This window comes from Lissotriton helveticus, chromosome 3_1 (assembly GCF_964261635.1).
Source record: "Lissotriton helveticus chromosome 3_1, aLisHel1.1, whole genome shotgun sequence".
NCBI lineage: Eukaryota > Metazoa > Chordata > Amphibia > Caudata > Salamandridae > Lissotriton > Lissotriton helveticus.
In genome coordinates, this window is record NC_136061.1 from 559696817 (window position 1) to 559723739 (window position 26923).

General features: G+C 47.7%; 1 protein-coding gene across 1 annotated transcript in view; it reads left to right on the top strand.

The window, feature by feature from the left end:
• NCKAP1 (NCK associated protein 1) overlaps window positions 1-26923 on the top strand; it is a 577107-nt gene that overhangs the window by 471632 nt on the left and 78552 nt on the right. The window contains exons 26-27 of the mRNA XM_078680487.1: window positions 13958-14038; window positions 21119-21212. Coding sequence (XP_078536613.1) covers window positions 13958-14038; window positions 21119-21212 — 175 coding nt within the window. The remainder of the gene's footprint in view (window positions 1-13957; window positions 14039-21118; window positions 21213-26923) is intronic.

Here is a 26923-nt window from a genome sequence, read left to right on the forward strand (position 1 = left end):
TTAGCAGTGGTCCCTAAAAGGATGGGGAGCACACCGTGTTAGGAAGTGACTTCCAGCGGAGCAGCGTTGAGGGGAAGGCAGGCGATCGTTCCATGCAGTCACCGTTGTTGACTGGGAAACGAGGAGTGATACCCCCAATACTACGCTTAGGCTCATGAGGCCTTCCGAATTTTGAACTTAAATTTTTCAAACGCCAATTGGGCGCAACGAGCATACCTTCACTTAAAACATTGATAGGTATATTACACATTGTATTTTTTATATTTTTTGAACACTTTCACATTCCATGTGAGTAAGGTGAGGATCATAGTGCATATCCTCGTCCTGAAGAAGGAGCCTTGTGCTCCGAAACATGTTGACACTGTTGTTGGTTGATATACCCTAGTACGTATTTTTTCAACCAGTCTTTGCACTTTTTTACTAATACCAGCCAAGGACGGAATAAAAATATTTTCTTTTTATCCTTAGTGCCAGGTATTTTTTATCCACTTTTTCACCTCACCTCACTCACATCACTCAATACACACCCTCACATAGCTCACTGTCAAGTGCTCCTACGTAGTCGTTTTGTCGTAGCACGCCGCATCCCGTAGAGGGGTGCGAAGGCCCCAATGATGAAGCATGACACCAAGGGGCCTGTTGGTGTGTGAGGGGCATTTAAAAAACACGGTGTGCTCCCCATCCTTTTAGGGACCACTGCTAACCACCTTGTGGATTCTATTTTGTTTATTCATGACGCCTAGGGAGACTGGATCCACTTCTCTCTCTCTCCCCCCTGTTGTTATTTTTACATTGTGATTATAGCCATCAACATTTTGTTATGTTCTAGATAACAAATTGGACGTTTCCTAAGAAAATGGTCTACTGCTTTAAGGCCATCTCTATGATGTATACTAGTATATAATGAAGATACGTCCATAGAAATCAATAGCATATCATCACTCCACACCACTTTTTCAAATTTTCGTAGCAAGTCACCTGTGTCCAATATGAATGATTGCAATGTTCGCACAAACTCTTGGAGGAAGTAATCGACATACTTGCTTGCATTCTCCATAATGCTGCCACATGCCGATATTATTGGCCTACCCGGAGGATGGGTCTTATTTTTGTGGATTTTAGGTAGAAAATATACCACTGGCATTATTGGATTGTCATTTTTAAGGAAATGAAGCTCATCTGTTGACAACAGCCCAGTACTTTTCCATGCTATTAGGCACGAGTAAAAATTGTCCCATAAAGCTTTCACTGTTCTCATATCACTGCGCCTATAGCAATCCGTGTCGGCAAGCTGACTGGTTGCCTCTGCCATATACATATTGTAAGGCCAGAGGACGATGTTTCCTCCTTTGTCAGCTTGGCGTATTATGTTTTTGTTGGATTTCAACTTCTTCATGATCTTAAAATATGCGTCCTCCTTTGCCGTATACCTCCTTTTGGCTTCATTTTGTTTTCTGTATAAAGGTTTGAGTTCCTGTGTTACCTTATCATGAAAGATATCGATGTTATCGCGTATCATAACTGGGCAAAATTTAGATTTTGGTTTAAATTTTGTTAATGGTCCTTGAGCATATTCCCTGGACATTTGGCTAAGAGGCTCTAACGTGACATTGCCTTCGTCACGTAGATCATGTAAATCCTGCATGAGTCCTGCATCTTGTACTGTTATGCATGATGATATTGCACTAGTTCCAGCCAATGGTATTTTCTGTTTCCCAGTTCCTTGTAACAAATGGAACTTCTTTAGTTTGATTTTTCTTATAAACTTGTACACATCAATCCGGCAATCCGCATAGTTGAAATTTCCCTTAGGACAGAATGACAAGCCCAATGATAGAATAGATGTCTCACTAGCAGATAGCTGTACGTTCGTTAAGTTTATAACAGTTTGTACTTCCTCCACACGATATATATATTTATTACCTACTGGCGGTCGCCAGTAGGTAGTTATAGTTAAAACCTACTTTCCATAGGAAATCCACAACATTCTATTTGGAATAACTTTGGCTCTGGAGGACGAATCTTTGTGAATTTCTCCAAGGAAATCGCCTGCTCGGTTCCGCTCCTTCCCTGAAAGTTTGGGGGTAATTCGTCAAGTGGGGGCAGAGAAAAAAGGGGGGTCCCAAAACGTGTTTTCACCATGCAATTTTACATAGGGACCTTTAGCCAGGGCTACAGCCCGAACGGCTGAACGGAATTACACCAAATTTGGCAGAGAGGTAGAGTTCGGTTCGCAGATTGTGCTTTTTATTAAATGGTGTAAATCAGTTCAGTAGTTACTGAGAAAATTCAAAGTAAAATCATAGCGATATCTAGAGATGGAGTTCTACACGCGTACGGAGATCCGTTCACTTACGAGCGCGAGCTGCATGCTGATTGGCTGTCAACTGTCTGTCAACACTCGAAACCCGGAAGTGTTGGCGGCTATCTTGTGCCTCGGTAGAACCGAGTCACAAGAAAACAGGGAAACAAAGGTGAAAACGAAGAAAAGGGGGCAGGGTAGAAACACCCTGACCCCCTAGGCCTGCTCAGGGGGTCCCACAAGAACCCCCAAGGCCCCAAAAAAGATATTTTTTTTTAAACAATCGCGGGGTATGCGTACACTGCCGATCCCCCCCCAAAAAAATTAAAGCACCACTCTGCAAACGCGCCCCCTTGAATACTGGGGGTCCTTGGGGGCCAAGTAGCCCACCAGAAACCTCCAGTATGCGCTAGGGGGCTGCTTCGCACAGACGTGTAAAGAGGCCACGCCCCTTTTTACACCTCTCTGCAACGCAGCCCCCTGGCGCATACTGGAGTTTCCTGGTGGGCTAGTTGGCCCCCAGGGACCCACAATATGCAAGGGAAATAAGTTCCGCCACGGTAAATGCGCCAGGGAGCTGCGTTGCAGAGTGGTGTAAAAAGGGGCGTGGCCTCATTACACCTCTCTGCAATGCAGCTCCATGGCGCATACTGGAGGTTCCTGATGGGCTAGTTGGCCCCCAGGGACCCCGAATATGCAATGGGAATTAGTTCCCCCTCTGTTAATGCGCCAGGGGGCTGCTTTGCAGATAGGTGTAAAAAGGGGCGGGGCCTCATTACACCTCTGTGCAACGCAGCCCCCTGGCGCATACTGGAGGTTCCTGGTGGTCTAGTTGGCCCCCAGGGACCCCCAGTCTGCAAGGGGAATTAGTTCCCCCTCTTTTAACGTGCCAGGGGGCTGCGTTGCAGAGAAGTGTAAAAAAGGGTCGGGCCTCATTACACCTCTGTACAACGCAGCCCCCTGGCACATACTGGAGGTTCCTGGTGGGCTAGTTGGCCCCCAGGGACCCCCAGTATGCAAGGGGAATTAGTTCCCCCTCTGCAAACGCGCCAGGGGGCTGCTTGCAGAGAGGTGTAATGAGGCCATGCCCCTTTTTACACCTCTGTACAACGCAGCCCCCTGGCACATACTGGAGGTTCCTGGTGGGCTAGTTGGCCCCCAGGGACCCCCAGTATTCAAGGGTAATTAGTTCCCCCTCTGCAAACGCACCAGGGGGCTGCCTTGCAGAGATGTGTAAAGAGGCCACGCCCCTTTGTACACCTCTCTGCAAGGCAGCCCCCTGGCCATACTGGAGGTTCCTGACCCCCTAGGCCTGCTCAGGGGGTCCCCCAAGGGCCCCCCAAAAAAAATTGGGGGGGAAAAATCCCGGGATACATGCAGGGTACGCGTACCCTGCCGATCCCCTAAAAAAACATAAAGGCACCACTCTGCAAATGCGCCCCCTGGCGCGTTTGCAGAGGGGGAAATAATTACCCTTTACTACTGGGGGGTCCCTGGGGTCCAAGAAGCCCACAAGGAACCTCCAGTATGCGCTAGGGGGCTGCCTTGCAGAGACATGTAAAGAGGCCACGTCCCTTTTTACACCTCTCTGCAATGCAGCCCCATGGCGCATACTGGAGGTTCCTGGTGGGCTAGTTGGCCTCCAGGGACCCCCAGTATTCAAGGGGAATTAGTTATCCCTGTGCAAACGCGCCCCCTGGCGTATTTGCAGAGGGGAAAATAATTTCCCTTGTATACTGGGGGTCCCTGGGTACCAACTAGCTCACCAGGTACCTCCAGTAAGCCCAAGGGAGCTGCTTTGCAGAGTGTTGTAAAAAGGGGCGTCGGAAGCTTGTTTCCGGTCCAGGGACAGCATGGCTTGTCAGTTCGGGCTGGACTGTTCCCATGAGGCACAGGGTCAGACTGATTTGCATATGCCATGTCTGAACTGGGGTGGCAGAGTGGGCTAAAGAACGGTGAGGGATTAAACCCAGATCTGTTGACTGGATGTGAGTGTTTGATTGGTTCAGATGCTCCGTCCATCACCACCCCCTTTTGTACCACTTTGTTCGCCATAAGTTGGCATGGTATGCTCAGACGTGACTCCCTTGCTCACTTTGCCACTGGATTCAAGCAAGCCGGGCTGAAGACGGCTGAAATGCCAGAAACCGGTCCTCGGAAGCTTGTTTCCGGTCCAGGGAAGGCATGGCTTGGCAGTTCGGGCTGGACTGTTCCCATGAGGCACAGGGTCAGACTGATTTGCATACGGCCATGTCTGAACTGGGGTGGCAGAGTGGGCTAAAGAACGGTGATGGATTAAACCCAGATCTGTTGACTGGGTGTGAGTGTTTGATTGGTTCAGATGCTCTGTCCATCACCACCCCCTTTTGTACCACTTAATTCCTAAAAGCAGCAGAACACGCATGAGAATCTGACACACCTGACTGTACAAACTTTCTAAACCACAATTTTTTTCTCACAACAAACAGTCTGGAATTCCTCAACATTCCCTATTAATGTGGCACTCTCTGCATAGTTAGTTGTCAAAAAATAACTTTACTTGCTGAGTCTCCAAACAAACGCCAAAGATCAACACTTCAGCAAAATATATCATTTTTCAAAGAGGATCTATCCTCCCATTTTCCATTTGCCATCCATTTCATTAAGGGGTGCCATTACAGCCACTGATGGGTTTGGGGTGCTTATGTAGTCTGAAGGTGTACATATAGATTTTTGACCCACACTGGGCCCCTTTAGTTATCAAAATTTACATTTGCTATTAACAAATTCAGCATTTTTACTCCTGCCCTACTCCTTCTCTAGCTCTCTCGCTCCCATCCCCCTCTTAACATTTTTGGCCCACCTGACATTATAGACTGTTTTTTATTTATTGACTCCATCTATGCATTCACATAGTCTGTTAGTACTCAGCCTTTTGTTAGGTAGGTCTTTAGGCTTTCATGAGTAGCAAGCCTGATCTCAATATTCTCTTTTTTACCTTCTGCTCCAATCAAAGAGTGTTTTGCTTATGTTGTACCATAATTGAGGCCATTAATGGGCAGTGTTAGAGACTGCATCCCCCATCTGTGGGTCACTTCAGATTTCACATCTCTCCATCTGGCTAAAATGTTCATGAGTTTTAGAATACAATTAAGTGAACTGCTCTCTTGTAAACTCTGCTTGTCTGGGAAGAAGTAACAGACTGCAGCAGAGACTGTGTTCTGGTTGATGGGTGTTTTCTTGTAGGGAATCCCCATGGTCTTGCAGATGCGGGCAAATTTGCACAGGACAATGTTAAGGGAAGAGAGGGCTACATCCTTGGTGTCCACAGCTGTATATTGAGCATACAAGACCAGGTGAAATCATGAGTGTGCACACTGTGCTTCTGTACACAGGTACTATAGTTCGAGATCATGGACGCTGATACCCCATACTCAAGCGGCAGCACCTCCTATGTCAATCTGGGCTGACCTCTACCCTAGATAAGTGTCTCCAGAAGAGATCTAAGGTGATTAAAAAAAGTTCTCATCACTGGTAGAGGGATATTCACAAAGAGGTAAAGGAGTTTAGGCAATCTTGCTATTTTTGCCACGGACATCTTCCCAGCCAGCGACAGAGGCAGCCTAGACCATCTGGAGACCCTGTCCTCCAGTCACGTAACAGTCTGACTGCAGTTATCACACCAGATTTCCATGATATCTCTGCTGATCCAGACTGTCAATGGGAAATCGGTAGCAAATCTGAGGGTGGCAGGAATCGAGGAAAAGATCACACACTTTGCCCATTTGACCGTAATGCCAGTTAGGCTACCAAAACAAACAAACTCATGCAAGACTGCAGTCAAGTTGTAGACAGGGTCTTGGACATAAACCTTGACATCGTCAGTATACATGGAGACAATGAGCCTCCGAAATGTAAGTCAGTTCACGCCCTGAATGATGTTGTCAAAGTCTAGCTGCCAGAGGCTCCATGGCGATCGCGAAGAGCACTGGAAAGAGAGGGCAATCCTGGTGCTTGGCTCTGCCAACCACGAAAGCTTGTGCTATAATGCCATTTATCTGAACTTGTGCTGGTGGAGATGAGTAGAGCTGAGTGACCCACTGCAGGAAACTTGGGTTAATTCTGATGCGCTGTAAGAGGAAAATTAGGTAAGGCCACTCTAACAAGTCAAAAGCCTTTGTGGCATCTGTAAAGGCTGCCAAAGCAGGCACATTGGGATTCAGCATGTGCAGCACCGCAAACAGCATGCGCAGGTAATGCCCGATTGACTGACTAGGTACAAATCGTGACTGATCCGGGCACACAATATATGGAAGGAGCGGTAGCAGGCGGTCGGTAAGGATTTTGGCCAGTATTTTGTTGTTGATCATAGACAACGGTCGATATAAATCGCAATTTTGGGGCCTTGGCCGGCTTGTTCATTGTGACCAGGAGTGGACCGTGGTGGGCAGTGGTCCAGTGGTTCTGACTTACTCGTACAGGGCCAGAAGATGCTGAGCTAGCAGCTCAGCATATACTTTAAAGAACTGAAAGTTGAGGCTGTCCAGGGGTCTTACCGCTGGGCATGTCACGGATGATGCGGATAATGACCTAAGTGTCAAATAAGATGTAGTAATTGTATGGCACCAAGATATTCTCGTACAGCTTCTGAGGCCATTAGGATAGAAGGTTGATAGAAGTTTGCATAGTATTCTGTGACCATGCACATCAACTCCCAGGTGGAATAGCAGTGTTCGCCACCAGCATCCGAAACATAGGGAGTCCCACGCCATGCCTGGTGCAAAGACGCTAGAGTTTTCTATCTCTTCTTTATGTAAGGAGTGGGTTTATTCTCTCAGCGTCCTTCTGGTAGGCAGAAAGTTTAGAACGTATCTGTGCCAGAAGTTGTGGGTCATTGGTAGCAAAGTAACTATGTTCTAGAATGCATATCTCTTGATCAAGACATGCTAGTTAAGCTCTGCTGGCGTGCAGCATCCCCATCTGTTTGGACATGCGGATCCTCCCCCCCCCCCCCCTCACCCCCCCCCAGATATTGACCTTAAATGCCTCCCACAACACACCTGGAGATTGCTTCGAGTGAGTATTGTGCATGAAGTATTCCACAATTGCATCTCTGATCTCGGAGTGGAAGACCTGGTCACCCTGAGCATTTGGGGAGAAGTCTCAATGAGAATGCCCAGTCCCCATCCTCAGCCATATATAACTGTAGCACAATAGGCGTGTGTTCAGAATGCGTGCATGACACATTTACCGCACCCTGGGCCAGGCCTGCAACATTTTTCGATAGTAGACAGTAATCAGTTTGCAACCAAGAATTATGTGAAGTTGAGATGCAGTTGCTGTCCAGGCCACTCAGTGTGTCACCTCCCCCCATATATTGATCAGGTTATGATCGGAGATTATGATGTGTAGCTACACATCTGCATGTGTGTCAGGTTGTTGGCCGACTCAGGACATATCCCTGTGGGGGCAGAGGATTACATTAAAATCGCTATGCCAAAGTATCATTGAGCAGCCCAGCACCCGATGCCACAAAGACAACATTTCGGCAAAAATCACATACCAGGCTAACCGCTTTGCTGTCCAATATACCATGCAAAATTAAATAATGGCCTTCAACATCCCACACCTCTGCGCCATTTCGAAGCACTATTGCCACTGTGGCCTATTGTGGGCCTGGTCAGTCAGGTATGTAGCTCCTGCAGGGAAGCAATATCTATTTTATGTCACTGAAGGTAGGCAAATGGCTGTCTAATCTTGCGAAGGCTGATGATTCCTTTTATATTCCACAATAGCAAAGTTGCGTTAGCTTTGGGTAGTACATAATTCTCGTGCCTGCAGGCCAAACAGCAAGGCCCTCATGCCAACCACAAACCGCCCCAGCTGGCTGTCAGACTCAGTATATGCAAGCAGAGGTGCAGTTCAGAGACGTTTTAAAGCATGAGCAAAGTGGACTTTAGCCCAGGGCCCCAGCATTTCAGGGGGCCCCTGATAGAGCCAGCTCTGTTCTGCAGAGAGTCTTGCCCCCATCGCCTTTATAATTTATAAATAGATTGTTTCAAATACCGTTTTTCTTTCATTTATTTTTAATGTGTGAGTCTATGACAGACATTTTCCCCATAAATGTTGTGTTTATGTTGCATGCAACATCAATAAAAATGTTTTTTAGACCAAAACAGAACCTCACATATTCATATGTTATAGAGCTTATTTGCAGTAGTATTAGTGAGCTGCTGCTGTGTTACAATATTGAAAACACAGGTCACTATACCAAAATATTAGATGTCCAACACATTTAGAATTGGGACCAGTGTGCTTGTGCACTGCCAGTAACTTAAAGGCTGAGGGCATGAAAGAGCTGATTCAAGGCTCTTCAGAACAGAGGCTTCCAAAATCCATTTGTCCCAGGGCCCCTAAAATCTTTACGATGTCCCTGGTGCAGCTCCTGAACTATGAGCATGTAAGGCAGTTAACAAAAACAGCAACAACACAGCAGCATCCCATCCCTCCCCCACCCACTTCAATAACCCAACTTCATTGAAGACGCACTCCCACCCTGCAGACCAATCAATCAAACAATGTAATTCCCCAGAGGGACAACTTATGTTACTATCGGTATCCATCCCAGTGGGTGCCTGAGGGCCAGGCCAGTCTTCCGTCTCAATGGGGGATGGGTGTGGCTAAGGTAGTCAAAGAAAACAGGCATTTGTCCAAATCATCAGTGTAACCAAAAACGTCCCGCGGCGGGCCAGACGTGCCCTGGCCTCGAGTTTCACAGTCATAGAATCATCCACAGTTACAGTGACTCCCAGGAAGGCTGCGCCCCACAGGGTCAAAGAGGATGGGGGACTTGGGGCGCTAACTGGGCAGGCAGTTCTTTACAGTCACATCCACGTGTGGATGAACAGGGCGTCAGATGATGGAACCAGCATTCCAGCTCAGTCATTGTGGCTGAGCCATCTGCCAGGGTTGTCTGCCGTGGACTCCTCTCTGTGCTTTTTTTTACCTGTATTCGGCTGAGTTTTAGGGCCAGCTTAAGGTTGGTGAATAAGTGGGTCTCCCACGCGTAGTTAACCTCAGTTGGGCCAGATACAGAAGGGCACATGACAAGAGAAGTTTCTTAGCAGTCAGGGAATCCTGGTGAACATTCTATACAGCCAGCGTAAAATTCCGGTAGATTGAGATCCTATGCCCCTGATACTGCAATTCCATGGACTCCCTCAACAGACATAGGATGGCATCTCTACCCCGGTAATGTAAAAGACCGGCAATAATGTAGCGCCTGGACCCCAAGTGTGGGCCTCGGGCCTGAAGGGCGATGATCGCACTCCACTGAGAAATGGTCGGTCAATCGTGCACCAAATGGATACTTAAGCCTCTCCTCAATGTAGAGTTCAGTTTTTCCCATGGCAGTGGACTCAGGCAAGCCTAGGACCTTTATTTTGTTCTGTCGAGAGCAGGCCTCTAAATCCTCATTCTTTGCATTGATGAGCTCCGGGTCCTCTCCCATCTTTAACAGTTGTTCATTGTGTATTATACCATCATCCTCCGCATCAGACACATGCCGCTCCAATTGATCTAGACGGTTGTATTGTTTTTCCAGCTTGTCGTTCACCCTATCTAATTTAGTAGTGAGGGTGTCTATTGTGTGTGATATGTCGCACCTCAGCTAGCAAGGCTTTCAAATCTGTGTTTAGATCTTCCCTGGGGAGATCCTTTTCCAGGGAAGCTCCTCTGACCTCCGCATCCATCCGCCTAATGTAATGTAATGTAATGTATGTATACTTGTAAAGCGCACTGTTACCTCGTTACGTGGCGTCCTGGCGTTGTATACCGCTGGGGAACCCGTCCTGGCTTTCCCTGTGAGAGGGCACCCCCAAGGTGAAGCCAGGCATCCCCGGCGCTGCTAGGGCCGTTGTGGAGATTAAGCAAGCTATTGCCCAGAGTTGCAGAATGGGACCCATGGTAAGCGTAGGCACCTAGGCGAGAATTATCGAGTCCGCGGACATTGACCCAAGACCCTGCCGCGTCGGGAATTGAACCCTGGTCCCGGGCCGACCTCTGCTTCAGGGTCTGCCGCTTCTAACCAGTGAGCCACACTTCTCCACAAGAGACAGTCTGAGTCTGGTCTGACTACTACTGTGCTTTCCCACGGCTCCCGCTCTTCCTGCACGAAGTATGCAGTTTTTTCCAAGCATAGAAGTCCAAAAGGCAGTGCTGTCGAGCAGAGGGCTCGAAGACTCTCCAGGCACATGGGCTAGAACGTGTAGCTTCCAGGCAGAAGGGAGCGGGGGAGCACAGGAGATGTTGGGCAGCAGGCTCGAGTGACCCTAGGGCCCAATACGGCTCAGTTGCACTGCTGCTATAGTACAGTCACACCTGCAGGTGAAGAGTGTTCCTCGTCGCCGACCTCTACCACATGGGCCCACCGCAGCTCCCATTACCGTGGTACTCGGTTCACTTCTCCCCTGTGCTAGGGTAGATGGGCCTCAGAGGATGCCAGATCAGTCACCTTCGGGGAGGCATGACAGGCCTCCTTCAGCATCTCCCCCCTCTACTTCTGACAACTCTTGGCGGCACTTGCTCACAGTCGTCTCCCAGGAGGGCATATCCTCTGGTCCCACGAAGAAACAACCAGGTTCCCTGAGTCGCCCTGCACCTCAAGGATCAGCCCCAGTCCCTGGGTGCCGGCGGCCACCGCGGTAGGACGAGATCAATGCTGAATTGGCATTCCGGCTGCTGGATCCTCCTTGGTCGGCACCCATATTGCGGCACAGCTCTCGAGCATCCCCATAGTGCTCAAACATAACTGTGCATGCCTTCCAACTTAGCTTAATTCTGCAATAAGGCTTGTGAGAAGTACAGCACCTATGTGGAGGATGTATGGATATCCGGACAAGAGGCAAAGTGTTGCTAGGCAATTCAGCTTTTACTGGATAAAGATATTCTTGTGAAAGGACACAAGTTAATACCAAGGGACTGAGCAGTGTGATTGGTACTGTTAACACAAAGTAGCAAGTTTATTCTTGCTGACTCGAAATTATAGAGACAAACATTAGCACCCATTTGACTGCAAAGAATGAAACACTAGCTGAAAGATGAATATGAAGAGGCCTTCAAGGACAACAATGCATAGCAATTATCAAGCTTGAAGAAATGCGATCATGTGAAGTTGTAGTTTTGATATTAATGGATGTCAACCCAGCTCTAAATATTTGGAATTCTAAAATAGACTCCTTTATTATTTTAGGTGGCAGTATAGCCTGGACATTTCTTATTAGGAGATGAACTAACAGTATGAATTAACCACCAATGGTGTTGCAGGATGTTTTTGTAAGTTCAACATATAATATGTGTGCCTTGATTTTTGATAGTAGAGGGTCAAATCTTCATTAAGTCAGTACAATCAATATTTTTGACGTTCTGGAAATATTTCACCTTCAGTTGTGACTATTGTCAGAATCTTGAACTTGTGCTCATAGCATGTATTACGGCAAATACCTTGCCTCAAGTGGGGACAAAGTACTGCCTGAGGTGGTTGGGCATTGGGCCATGAACTAAAACACAGCCTTCTGGACCTCTACCTCCGTGAGTCTATGGATGGCATTGGCCAAAGGCCTGGGAGCCTGCAATGGACCAATCCACAGGTGCTGACCCCTCACGCCCATGGAGTTAAAAAATACTGCACAGGCCTTGGAAATTGAAGGCCCTTTCCGTGCTGGCACTGAGACCCGACCCAACATCAAGGTGCCATCGGTATTGAAAACCCCTTTGGGTCTTATGACTTGGAGCAACTCACCCTTCAGCAGCTTCAGAAGAAACTAGATGCAAGACAGAAATTATTATTCATGCATCCCCAGGTGGAGAAACTTAGGACAAAACTGCTTTCCAAGCTCATGGAAACTTTGCCTGTGCAAGAGGAAACTAAACTTTGAGGAAGAGTTTGCTTTGGATCCTCCTCCAGCTTCCAAGTATAAAAGATGTAAGAACAGGGGCACAAGCCCATCCCACAAGTCTCTCCCTCCTCTTCAACTGCCACCTCCACCTCCAACACCATCTTTGTCATCACCTCCTCCATGTTCATCAGAGCGTTCCCCAAACTCTTCTTACTGGAATGCAGGCCTTTCCACTCCAAAGACCCCTTTGATGCACCATTCAATCCGGTGCCCACTGATGACCCATGGGACAACTGTGAGGTTGATCCCTCAGGAGATCCTGGCCTGAATCACAATCTGGGAAGGGCATCCCCCACTTACCGCCACAGCGTATTAAGAGGTGATACTAAGTGCAGCCACCTTCCACAAAGTGGATATTCATGTTGCCCTTGAGGTAGACAGTTGTTTAATGGCGACATTGTCCATGTCAGAGAGGACAGTACAGTTCCTCCCTATGTGAAAGGGTATGTTGAAGTCAACACAGACACATCTAAAGAGCCCATCAAGCCAAGGTTGGTAGCGCCCCAGGTGGATAAAAAATATTAGTCCTCCCCCAATGACCCAGTCTTCATCAGGGGTTAGGACCCTCCTGATTACTTTGTGTTACATATTGCGTGCAAGGTCGCAAATGCTCCAGCCACGGGCGATGCTCCCCTGCCCGACAAGGAGAGTAGAAAGCTGGATGCTGCTGTGAAGAGGATAGCGGTAGGAGACACTACCCACTCGAAGATCGCTAACTCTATTGGCATCCTCTCCTGATACTACAGGGCAAATTGGAGAGATTCAAGAGCATTTCCCTGCAGAATTCAAGAGGACAGGTGAGGTAGTGGCCTAAGGAAAGACCATCTCCTGTACCTATCGGTTGTGCCTTAGATGCTGTGGATGCCGCTTCTCAAGAGTCAAAACCAGCACCCTCATCAGACCTGCCCTTCGATGGGGAAACTCTTCAATCCACAGATTGACCAGATGCAAGAAAAGCTTAAGAAGAGCACTGACACGGCAAAAGCCATGGGTGCCCTTCAGACCTAATTCCAAAGTATCTCCTGTAAGAGACACAGTATAAATATGGTTTTAATGTCACCTTCCCAGAACCCTACCCACTCCTAACAGAGGCAGCAGCAGTCCCACCACCAACAGACACATATAAGGTACCCCAGGAGTCCCTACAAGGGCAACAAAAATTAGAGCTAGGGAGGTTCTGGCAAAGAAGCCTCCACGTCTAAACACTGACCTCCCCCCCCACCCCCACTGCCCCCCCCCCACCCCCGCCTCTACTAGGATGACGCTGCAAGAGTTCCTTCCTCGTTGGCAGGAGATCACATCAGACAAGTGAGCTTTAGCAATGTTTCACCACGGCTACTGCCTAAGACCTCACATCTCATCCTTACATCCCATTCTACAACCATACAGCAGAGAACATCCCAAACACTCCTACAATAAGTAGCCATGTAACCAGTGGTCCCCATCATAAGAGCAAATGGATTTACTCACTCGTCCTCGAGAAGTACGTCTCCCTCAGGACCATCCTGGACCTCAGGCTCCTGAACCACTATTTCCTCTATGAACACTTTACTCCCATGCTGTACATTGTGCAGATCCGTGTTTGTCTGCACATCAGTGAGCTGATTATCCGCTTCTACACTTTGCCCTTGCCGTGTGAAACAGTTGATAAATTATATATATATATAATATAAATTATTTTTTTTTTTCACTTAAGATTTTGTTTTTTATTTTCTCCTAGGTCTTATCCTGCCACATTCCTTTCCTTGTCAGTTCAGTTGAGGATTTCAAGGATCACATTCCAAGAGAGACTGATATGAAGGTAATGTGTCATTGGTGTACAGGAAGTGGTAAGGCTCAGTCTGATTTTGTTTCCCTCCGAGTTTGGTAATAAAACCAGGTTTGGTGTTGCATCTGCCATTTTCATTTGCATATATCCCTGTTTGATTGTATTCACTGTTAACACATGGGCAATAGAGAGAAGCTGAGATAGAAATGGTACCCCATGTCTCTCTCTTTGTGAGACTTGGTAACAGAGATTGGAGATTATTTGTTATTTTTAAAACCTTTGCTTAAAATAAGGCTGTCTTGGGATCTTGTTTGTTTTGGCTGGCAGTTACTAAATCCCGTTTAATGATGGAGTCTTCTAACTGCAAATTCCTTCCCTTTATAATATCTCCAGGTCCCAGACTAGATCCAGAAATCCCATTATGTAGTGCTTCTGCATCAACTCTGCTCTACCCTGAAAGTTACTGGAGCCTCATATAGGCAGCCCCCAAGCGCTGACCTCAGTTTCTTTCATTCTGTGCCTTCGTACAGGGATTCAGAGTTAGCTCCTACTTTTTTCTCATCAATTGAGTTTTTTCTCTAAGCATTTCTTTCCAGTGTGCAAGGGAATATGTCCGCTCCGAAACCAACAGGGTTTGCATCTTGTTGTGACTGTTGCAAATAAACGTCTGACTGATCCACCCAATGTGTGTCTCTGGTGTTTGGGGTCAAGCCATGTCTCTTAGTTGTGGAAGCTGTGTGTCTTGATTCATCCAGAGGTGATCTTGGACTGCGAGGTCAAGCTGTACATTCCGAGCATCAAAGAAAGTTGTGCAAGGACCACTGTCGCTTAAAGTCAAGGACATGGACTCTTTCCCTCTCTTGGGGCTGGTCCTGTGTCTGGTAGTATTTGAAATCCCAAGTTTTCGGGTAAGTCCAAATCCAAAAAGAAGCACAGGATGTGTCCCGCCTCACCACTCTCCATCTGAGAAGACGCTATGGTGTCATGGTGCCCCACAGTCTCGCTCTTGGTCACTGCTGAGGAGCCACTTTTGCAGCACGAATTTTTGAGTCCGTCTTCAATGCCACAACAGATTGCAGAATTTAAGGAGGCCATGCTCTGCATCTTTGGCTCCCTTTTCAGCTTTCTCTAGCTCTCCTTCGAACCCCTATGGATCTACGGAGGCCTCCTTTCGTTTACTGCCGGTGAGTCCTTCCTCTCTGCCTCCTGGGTTCTCTTCGGATTCAGCTCTGCCTCCGGAGAAAACTTCATGTCTGGCACCATGATCGGTGCCAGTTCTTGTATCAACGCTTCTTTTGATGCCGCCCTCACCAGAGGAAGACATCAATCCCATAGTTTTATCCTGCACCAAACTGAATGCCTCTCAATGTCAGAAAACTGCGCTTGATTTCAAGCTCAATGCGGCTGGCCCCCATATTTTCGGACTCTGATAAGACAGTGCCTTGGCCTAGGAGCTGCCTTCCAGTGCTCGAACAACTTTTCCGATCAAACACTGACCAGAGGCAGACAGCTTTTGGTGATGATAGTGGAGAGAAATGTTCACCGTGCCATGATGATTACACTTTTTAAATGGACCTACAAGATGCTAGGGAGCTCAACACTTCCCCTAACACTAGAATGGTCTTGCGCCCCGCCCCCCCCTCTCCCTCCCACCCCGCCCCTCTACAGAAGACTGCTTCTTTCACTGTGCTCATTTAACCGAGAGGCATAGTGCTCACTGCGCCACTAGATGCAAGCTAGCTTGGTTGAGGAGGGGTGATGTCCCGAAAACGCTATCAGGATGCTTGTTTCCTGTATAGGGAGGGCCTGGTTATGCAATTCGGGCTGGACTGTTCCGATGAGGAACAGAGTCAACACTGATTTGCATATGGCTGGGTCCAAACTGGGGTGGTGTGGTAAGCAAAAGAACGATGGATGAAACCCAGATCCTTGTGACTGGGGGTGAATGTTTGCATTGTTCAGCATTCCGGCGATTTGTTTATTTTGCTTTTCTCTACACCTGCAAGCAGTATCCACAAAACTTTTGCACCTTTCGCGGCATCACGCTAGGTGTTTGACCTAAAGACAGCGTTAAGGCCCATGGCACCCCCAGCAGGCACTCTAGTACTTTCGAGGTCGGGTTGGGGGACCAGCAGGGAGAGCAGGATCATATCCGGCAGCAGCATCCAAGCCCTTTTAGTTTTTTTTTTAGCGACACACATCATTCCTTTTCCCCACTGACGGCAATCGATAACATTTGATATGTGGGCCCTGCAGATTGTACAACAGGCTTATGCCATGCCACTTGTTGCTTTTGCTGATGGAAGATCAGGATCTTTTGGAGAAAAGAACCATAGAGAGGGTCCCCGCCGTGGAGATGAGAACTGAGTGTTATTTCTTTTATTTCCAAGTGTCTAAAAAGGGTGGAGGCCTTTGCACTATTTTAGATCTTCAACCCTTAATTTTATCCTCCAGAAGGACAAATTCAGGATGTTTGCATTGGCCAAGGTTCTATCTGCCCTGGATCTAGAAGACTGGAAGGTGGCACTGGACCTGCAGGATGACTATTTCCAGATTGTATCCGACAGATCCCCAGGCACTGCATGCAGTTCAAGATGGGCCACAAGCACTTTCAGATTGTAGTGCTGCTCCTTTTCGGCCTCACCAGTGCCCCCCTGGTGTTCATAAAGGTGATGGTGGTGGTCGTAGCGTACCTTCAGAGGTTTGTGATACTAGTCAACTGTTAAAGGATATAGGATAACTGGTGAAGGAAGTCTCGCCACAGTCACTTATGGACAACCTCCAGACATCAGCAAACCACCTTTTATCAATAAGGTTCATGATGAACGTACTGATGTCACACCTGACTCTTTTGCAGAGGTTCCCTTCCAACTGAGCCATCTTGGATATGGTGCACTTTCAGTCCTTCCTTCCGAAACGAGGAGTCTGGGACATTTGGACAATGATACTAATGCTTCAGTCTGGGTGTTTATTACGATGGCTCTGACTCGTTTTGGCCTACAGGCTACCTGTATTGCGCTCATCGACCGTGATAGGTTCCGTGTGCTGTCTCTGCAATGTGACCTATTGAACTCCATCCAGGTTTCGAAGGAGCCCGGAAAAGATCTGCAGTAGTGGCTACTCAACTGCAATTGGACCAGTAACAGACCTTCTTCCTGCTCAACCCAGAGCTGACAGTGGTGAACGATATTGTTGGGCTGGGGATGTTGTTTGGAGGATTTGAAAGTCAAAGAACTCTGGTCACTAGCAGAGATCCACCTCCATAGGAACATGATGGAGTTGTGGTCCATTCGCTAGACATTAAGAGCCTTCCTGCAATTGATAAAGGACAGCACTGGACCTTCTTGTATTACAACAAGTAGGGCAAGGTGGGGTTGTGTGCCAAGAGGCTCTGTGCCTCAGGGCCTAGCTGAATTATCAGGGCATCTCCCTGGTCATACTTCATCTGGCAGGATCTTTAAACACTAGTGCTGACAACACGCCTACCAGATCATGAACAGCAGCTGCACCCAAAGGTGGGGTTCAGGGCTTTTTCCAGCATTGGAGAGCGCCCTGGCTCGATTTCTTTGCCACCACTGGTAACGTGCAATGTCAATACTTTTGCATGTTGAAGTTTCCAAGAAGGCTTTCTCTCTGAGACGCATTCCACTTAGAGTGGAGTACGGGACTCCTGTATGACTTCCTGCCGTCACTTCTCCTGCCGTGAGTTCCAAAGAAGATCAAAAGCTACCAGTCTTAAGTCATGCTAGTGTACCCAGATTGGGCCTAGAGAATGTTTGGGCACAAGCATCTGTCCTCCGATCTGGTTGCCACTTCAGGAGGATCTTCTGTCCCAGCAGCACGGCAGGGTGTTCCACCTGGACGTGCATAATCTGCACCTCAATGCATGGATATTGAGCAGTTGCCTGCATTCGATCTACCTCTCAAAGTAGTGGATGTCATCCAGGAGGCCTTCTACTAAATATCTTCACGCAGGACAGTTGGAAAAATGTATGGCTTGGTGTGCTTTGTAAAATAGGCTTGTTACAAAATAAACTCTTGTGTGTTACTATTTGTTCTGTTTCTGGCCTAGCAAGGACTTCCAGTGGGCACAGGTAAAGCTTTTTTTCTCTTACCAGATCCACAGCCCTTTTTCAAATCATCTGTTGTGATGCATTTGCTCAAAAGATTGGTTATCATATTGCCTTTTAAACTTTTTATGTTGCCACAGTGTGGCCTTAATTTCATCCTCACACTTGTTAAGTGTACTCCTTTTGAGCCGTTGCACAGGTGGTCCTGTGTCTTCTGACTCTGAAGATGGTCTTCCTTAACGTGATCAAAAGAAGTTGGGCGAACAGCAGGGTACTCCACAGTCTTAGTCTTCCCTCACCGGACCCAGTTCCTGAGCTGGTCCTGGTGGAGCCCAAATTTTTGAGTCAATTGGCTATGCTGCAGCAGATCCAGTCTGCCAAAGAAACAACACTGAATATGTTTGGTACCCTATCAGTTTCCAATGGTGCGCCTCTTGGCCCCATGGATCCTCTGGAGGCCTCAATGTGGATTTGCAATCGCTGCTCTGTTCCTGAAGCTGGCTGTGCCTCCTGAACACATTGTAGGGTCCATCCTACTCCAGGGCAAACGCCTGCTCTGACTCCTCACACAGCTCTGGGACCTGGGATGCTTCCTATGAATCAATAATACAGGATGAAGAACCAATAGTTCTGTCAGACTCTGAAGCGAATACACAGTAAACTCTGATGAAGTTACACCCTCTGCCACCCCAGCCTTAATTGGTTTCAGACAGAATGCTTCATTTACCACAACAATTTTTCTGATCCTGATCCCCACGACGACTGGGATGAAGAATCCCAACTTTATAATGACGATAAGCTATTTTTAGACCTCCAGGACACCAGGGGCGTTGGGGCATCCCCTAATATTGGACTCAACTGTCTGCCTGGTTTCTCTAGAGGAATCTGCTTTGTATGCCGTAGTTATCAGGAGGGAAGAGAAGTCGTTGACTTACAGCTGCCCTCAGTAGAGGTGAACATCCTCACCCAAATTTTTCAGCCAGGACAGACATCAGTAGAGCCAGTCCTTCTCATCTAAGAGGCAATTATGGACACTCTCATGGGCACCTGGATGAAGCCAGGATCTTGCCTGCCAAGTTGCCCGGAATCACTGACGAGCTCCGGGGACCCATTTTCCTCCTGCAGCACCCAACATCTGAGAGTCTTGTAGTTCAGGCCTCAATCAGTCTTATGAACCCAAATTTGTTACAATCTCCTACGCCTGGCATGAAGTCAAAACAAAGGGATGTATGAGACCTAGTTACCTTCTAGGGTGTTATTCACGTGCATTGTGGGACATGGTGGCTGATATTTTGCAAGTAGTCCGAAATTACCTTCTTGCCAAACTTCAACAAATCATTCAGGATGGCCAAGACAGCATAATATGTAATTAGGTCAGTCCTATACACAATTGACTGTCTGGGTAAGTCAGTTGGTCCCAGCATGATGCTTCGGTGCTAGTGGACCATGCCAGATGCGTTCCCTGCAGTGGTATCTGACAACTCAGTGAGCACCTCTCCAAACTAGCTTTTCAGATTCCATCCAAGTGTTGGAGGCGACTGCAAAAGATCTGTTGTGGTGGTTGCTGGACATCAATTCCACGAGTGGAAGATCCCTCTCTCTACCACACCCAGTGCTAAAGTATGTGACAGATGCATCATTGCTGGGTTGGAGAGGCCATCTAGGAGAGGTGTAGATTGGTGACTCTGGTCTCTGGTGGAGTACCGTGTCCACATCAGCCTGTTGGACTTTCAGAAAGAAACCAATATCTGGGTGCTTCGGGTGGCACATATATGCGGCTCCAGTTGTCACTTCCAGGGCAGAGCAGAGAGGCCCAACACCACCTAATGGCACGCAGGGACTATGCTGAAAATCTGCCTGACCTAAGCTGGTGTCGGGGGGTATTCTAAAGGTGAGGAATCTACAGTTCTAGAGAATATCACCAAAATGCTGTTTCTGAAAGTGGATAACGTGTTCTTGAAACAAATTTCTATTGGATTTTCAATTTATCATCAGGTCTTATCTTTACTTTTTCATATAGGAACTATAGAACTATAGGTAATCTTCTTTAGACAGGTCAAACTCTTCCTTGTTATGCTGATTAAGGTTGAATGCATATTCTAGAAACAATCAAATCTGCTTGGAACGTGCCCATTTGACTGATAATGGCTTTTTGATTGGCAACTGAATGAGGTTTTCAAAGGCTCCAACAAAAAGTGGCTGCATGCCGATAACGTGTTCTTTACAGCACCGCAGTTCCATTCGCTTCCTAGAGTTTACCTCTGTTGACTTAAGAAATGTCGACACAATCCTGATTGTCATTAGCCTTACCATTATCTTGCCTGCAGTCAGGGGTATTGAATGAGACTAGCACCAAGAAATCTGCAAAAGAACCTTAAAGCCGATTGAAAAGGAAGTGGCTAACTTCACATGCAGTCACATTGGATGATGCCATGTTTTCCATGTGTTACAGTCTAGTAAATAAGCCAAAACATAAATTAGACGGTGCCGGTACCTTTGCACGGGTGTGTGTGCACCATAACACTCCTCATGGAGTATTGATTCAGCAGATCTGTAGGGTTGTAATGAAGCTTTGTCTACACAGCTTTCCTGGGAATATTGTCTGAACTCTATTGATGGTGCAAAACCTGGTTTGGTCAAGCAGCCATATATTCTGGTGAATGACATAGAGATTTGTAGTGCGCCTGTAGAGGAATCTTTCAAAAAATATCAAATCTGCTGGGCAGTAGTAGCCACTGAAAAGCTTGGATAGCTTCTCTCTCTTGTCTTCTAGATTTATTGTTGATATTCTGTGCCACTTTAATGAAAGGTAAGATATCAAGTAAGCCTTGATTCTTATACTCAAGACTTGCCTCTTATGCCTACAACATCCTCATTTCTGGTACATTGCTGAAGTGGGGAAGGACGAAGTCTATGGTCTGGAAAATGATTCTTAAGTCCACCTTACAGTGCCTATTTAATATATTTAAAATGTGCCACTGAAGAAAGGTTATCTGGTAAACTATTGCTTTATAAATTGTCAGTTGTTCCATCTTTCTTTTAGGTAGCTATGAATGTATATGAACTGTCATCTGCTGCTGGATTGCCATGTGAGATTGATCCAGCCTTAGTTGTTGCACTATCCTCTCAAAAGTCAGGTAAGGTTTTGCAGAATATTGTGTGAACTTCTGACTTTTCTATCACCAAGCCCTTTTACCCTAGGTCATTGACATTGAAAATGGGTGTATGCATTTGAAGGTGTGAGGCTTTGTTATTTAAAAATATGTTCCTGACTTTAGATGTACCCACTTCAAATAAAAACATAGATGCAATATTTTGGAAAAAAACACTTGCGACTAACCTTAATATTCAGTATGAAACACTGTAATTGCTGTTGCACTCTGCTTCGTTTTATTCTCACTTAAAATGTTTCTTCCTCTTCTCTTTAAAATATTTATTGCCAATAAATAGTAAGCTACTACACAATTAATATCGAAGGGCAAGACATTCCAAAGCAAGACTCCAACATGATAGGTCTGATAATAACCTGCTTGTGAAGTGTTGCTAGATGGCCAAATTCATATCCTACTTCAAGGTGTGCTTGGGTGGAGGGGGTGGGGAGGGTTGGTTCACTGGCTGTAGCTTGCCACCATCAAGAAGAGGAAACTGATCTCTATTTTTGACCAAAAGGGAACATATCTTCCTGGTAGAGCTGTATTGCAAAGGGCATAGAACCCAACATTTGTGGGGCGTACCTTCTTTCTTCTTTCCCATAAGATCTATTCTCTTGACGAATTGTGTCTGGATGTTCTAAAGCAGGAGTCTCAACCTTTTCTGGAATAAGAGCTACTAATGATCAATGAAAATCATCCACAACTTCTAATATTATTCTATCTGATATAGACTTCTAGCCAAAGATTCCTTTTTTTTAGAATTATCCCCAGGCATCAGACTGGATCCAGAAATATTTTGTGAGCAGTAGGTGACGTCGTTCGACTCCGCATGCCGTCGTCCATGCAGGAAGTGATGCGAGTGATTCCTATATAGGTGCCCCCCCAGCGGGCTGACGTCCGTTCTCCTCTTTTGGCATCAGTCTGCGCAGACCTGTAGAGAGCTACACCCAGTCATTTTTCTACTGACCTTTTTATGACTTTTTGTCGAAGTTTTTTGAGATTTTTCTCCTGGTTTGGCAGGAATGTCCTCTAGAAAGACTGGATTAAAGCCCTGTGGTGCCTGTCACTGTCTGTGAAGGATCCATGCATTGTCTGCCTCTGACCAACTTCTACACCATGGACCACAAGGCCTTGAGGGAGCAGCACCTCAAGCTCCTTGCCGCTCGGCGTGCAACTCTGCGATGGTCTCAATCCCTGTCGGGAGGAAGATCCCGGGATCTGTCATGAAGCCATCGATCTTTATTGCAGTGGAAGTCGTCTGGGCATTCAGGTAAGTCCCACAAAAAGAAGAAGGCTACGAAGTCTAAGAGATCTTCGCCCGTCCTTTAAAGTCATTCAACAAGACGAGGGAGCCTTGTCATTCAAGGCCTGGCTCTATGGTTGAACCTGTGCCAGGGCCAGCTCTGGTTTTTCCCAATTTCTGGGAGTGGGGGCGACCCCAGTCTAACTCCACGAATTCTGTGAGGCCTTGCACCTCATATTTCGGCTGCCCATTCCCGGAGGTGCACCCTTGGGCCTGTGGGTTGGGGAGGGGTTTCTACAGATTCCCCACCGACTGGTCTCCCCTCTGCACCAGTCGGGCCACTTGGATCCACATATTGATCCGGACCTGAGCTGTTCATACCACCTCGACCTTCCTCGATGCCGGTCCCGATGTCGACGCTCCTGGCACTGCTCACCATTCTTTTCTTTTTGTTCTTTTTTTGTGTGTTCTTGTGCCCTCTTTCACCTCAGGCTCCAAACAGTCCCCCTATTTTCCTGTATCTAACCCTTTATTTGTGGGGAATGGCAGTGGAGGCAGATGTTTTTCTTTCGGGTTACCCCAGTCCAAGAGCCGCATTTCATAAACAAAACAGCGATAGGTGCAGTCATTGGACAGTTAGGACCCCGTTGCATTTCTGCCAGCTTGACCCATCATTCCAACCCAACCACTTCATCAAAAGTAGCAGGAACGTATTCCTCTCAGATATCTCCTCCTACAGTATCCATTTTGGAAATATAGAAGACTGCATTAAGCCACTCTGAACACATCGGAGGTACATTAGCTGCCCACCTCCTGCATATTTCCCTTCGGGCCAGTAAAACTATATAAAAAAAACAACTTGCTCTTCTCGCGAATCATTCCTGTCGCCTCTGTACTGCCCCAAAGATAATTGAACTAAGGCTTACCTTAATGTTTAGCCCAAAATGCTCATGGTCGTCTTACCCACATTTTCTCTAACTTCTTGGGTCCCGGGGCATTCCACAAACATGTGGATGTCAGTCGCCTTCTCTAGCCCACATATCACACACTTAGTGTGGCCTCCTTTCCCCATCTTCGCAGTCCTGTGGGGCTTATAGTAGGCTCTGTGAAGGGAAAAAGGATGGTTCCTCCTTAAAAACGCAGTTTAACTGTGCTGTATAATGTGCGCTTCAATGCTTGCCATAGCCCCCCATTCTCAATCCCAGACTATGACACTAGGCTGGATGGGCATTGCCCGATGCAGACTCTGGTGCTGACTGGAGCCATACCCGAGCCTGAGCTGTATTCCTATGGGCTACGACTTGGGGAAGATTGTGGGAGGCCACTGAACCTTGAAGAATACCAGCCTCTAGACCCTGACATGGACTGGTGTGAGGACTTGGCGGATACCAGTGGACTGGACGCCTCTCCAGATACTGGCTAGGTCTCTCCTAATAGTGGCGACTGAAGAGGTTGCCACATTTGCTGTGGTGGTGAGGAAGGCAGCCGAGGTCCTGGACCTTCAGTTGTCCTCGCTGACTGTCAAGACTAACATCTTGACTGAGGTGCTTCAGCTGTGAGCCACCCCTTTAGCACCGCTTCTCCCATCTAACAAAGCCCTCAAGTATGTCCTGCTCGGGGGCCTGGTCCAAGCCCTGCACAGGGGCTACTGTGAACAGGACAAATGCCCGTTGCTATTGCCCCTCCCCAGGCGACTCCTCTTTCCTCAACCAACACCCCACCCTGGAGTGCTTGGTGGTCCAAACCTCCACTTCAGAGTAAATCCTTGCACATTCCCTACCACTCCACCGGCTAGGTAATCTGAGAGGCTGAACACCTTAGGCAAGATTTTTTTTTTCCTCTGGCAGCTTAGCTTTGTGGTTTAACACAACATGCCTTTTGGGCCATTACTCCCATACACTGTGGGAGTTGGTTGCGCAGGTGCTACATATAGTCCCAGAGGAGGCCTGGGCCATACTCTCTCAAGCTGTGGCAGATGGGAGAGATGTAGCCAAGTTCACAACCTGATGTGGATTGGACACAATCAACTCGCTAGACAGAGGGGTTTCTTCAGCAGTAGCCTTAAGTACCATGCCTGGCTGAGGACGACTGGATTTTGAGGGGATGTCCAAGCTTCATTTATGGAAATGCCCTGTGATGGCTCCTGTTTCTTCCTATTTGAGGCAGACTTCACGGTGGAGCACTTCAAGGACAGCAGTGCTACAACCAGGTCCTTGGGTCTTTCAATGGCGCCAGTCAACCTCAGTCTGCCTTTCGAGGCCACAGAAGGGGCTTCCAGCTACAACTTTACCCTCCCCTCTCCCCCCCAGTAGTCACAGTCTCAAAACCTCTTTAGTTCGCCTTTCAACCATCAAGAGCACACAGTGGGTGGCAGGATACACCATCACCTACACCACTGGAGGCCAATAACATCAGACCGTGAGGTTCTCCAGATCGTCCGTGTGACTACCCCCCACTCCACTCATGCTACCCACTTACGACAGGCTGATGGAGGACTGTCTGTACTTACTCAACCAGAAAATGGCGGCTCTCTTGGCCAAGGGTGCCATACATGAAGGCGCGGTTGCAGCTCATCTGTGGAGTTCTGAGGTACCAGTCTTCCCCTATATTGATGACTGACTGCTGAAGGCGGACTTGCCCAAGGCAGATTTTTTCCGTCTCCAGACTATGGCGGACCTCCTGCTCTCACTGAGTTCACTGTCAATGTGCCAAAATCACACCTGACTCTCCCTGACACTCTCTTGTATCTGAGCTGTTCTGAACTGTGTGCAGTTTCGGGTTTATCGTCCTGAGAGGCGAGTCCAGGGTATTCAGGCTATGATACAGATGTTTCAGCCTCTAAGCTGGGTTTCAGTGAGACTGACTCAGAGGCTGCCGGGCCTCCTGCTTGTGACACATCTGACATATGTGGGCTATGTAGTGGTACCTAAAGTCCCATTGGGCGCAGCATCAGGGTAATCTCTCCGACATGATCTAGATCTTGGAGGGAACTGTAAATGATCTACAGTGGTGGTTAACGAACCACGATTGGATCAGCAGCAGACTCATCTCCATTCCCCAACCAGATTTGACAGTAGTGAGAGAGGCCTCATTCCTGAGAGGGGCGGTTATCTGGGAGAGGTGGAGATCAGAGGCCTCACATCTTCAACGAAACTAAATGTTCGAGGCATATGAGCTGCAGATTACACACTGTGCATAGATTGCTACCTAGTGTTGGGCCTGGATGTTTTCAGTTTGGTGTTGTCCTGAAAAGTTCTTTGGAAGTCACGAGATAGGTGACTCCTTTTTTGGACGACATTGGGCATCGGCTCCATCCTCAGATTGTTTTTTTCTGCCATCGGGCTCGGATGTGTTTCCTGCGCTCCGGTTTGGAACCGAATTTCTTTTGGTGCGCAATCCTCACCCAGTTCGACAGTATTGTTTTGATCGCGCTCCACATCGACGCGATTCTTCACCACTTCGAAGTCTTCGATTCCGGTCGTCGACGAAGGCCTTCGGGCCTACCTAGGCCTTACTCTCTAGCTCATGGAAAGGACACCATTCAAGAAGTGTCCTCAATGTGGGTCGAAGTTTCCCCACACAGATCTACATGAGGTGTGCAACCTTTGTCCCTCACCAGAGCACGAGGCCAAAGACTGTTCCGCTTGGGCCTCTTTCTGCTCCAAAAAGACGATTCGGGACCGACTAGCTCGAAGAACAATGGCTCGCTCGTCAGCGTCGATTCCCAACGACATCTTTGAAGAAGGCGTCGATGTGCCAGAACACCAGCGGGCCGAAGAAAGTGCCAGCTCATCTGATGCCGAAGACTCAGACATCGAGGACATCACTCCAGCTCAACGGGTTGTAAGTAAGACCGTCGACCCCAACCCTTCCTCGACACCCTCAAAAAATGCTTCGGTCACACCCTCACCTTCGGGCCCTGGTGCACACTGAGAGACTGCTTCCCACACCCTGCCTTCGGACTCGACAGAGAAGCCTATTAAGCCTTCAGGCGGCTCGGGCTCGAGTCAGCCTATTCCCGGGGCCGATCCCATACCGACACTGAAAAAGAAGCCATCTTCCTCAACCACGCCGACCGCTGCTCCAACACCTAAGCACTCGGCGCCGAAGACTGGCACCGGCTCATCGATGCCAAAACCGCACTCAGAGCCGAGTAAAAAGTCCCGACTCTCACGCTTCAGAGCTGAAAAAACACCTGGAACCGTAAAAACACGTTCCGGTAAAAGACATTTCAAAAGGTCATACTTCTAAGCCAAAAGACTCTAGACCAGCTACCGAGTCGGTGCCGAAAAACCTCCGGAACCGAAAACTTTGACGCTGAAGGATCTGCCCTACACAGAAGAGCTTTTAAACCAGATCCTACTCAAAAGACTCTTGTAAAGGATCCTAAGACTGGCCAACTAGCTCTTAGCTCCAAGAAGAGACCACTAGAGGCGCTTGCACCACCTCCTCC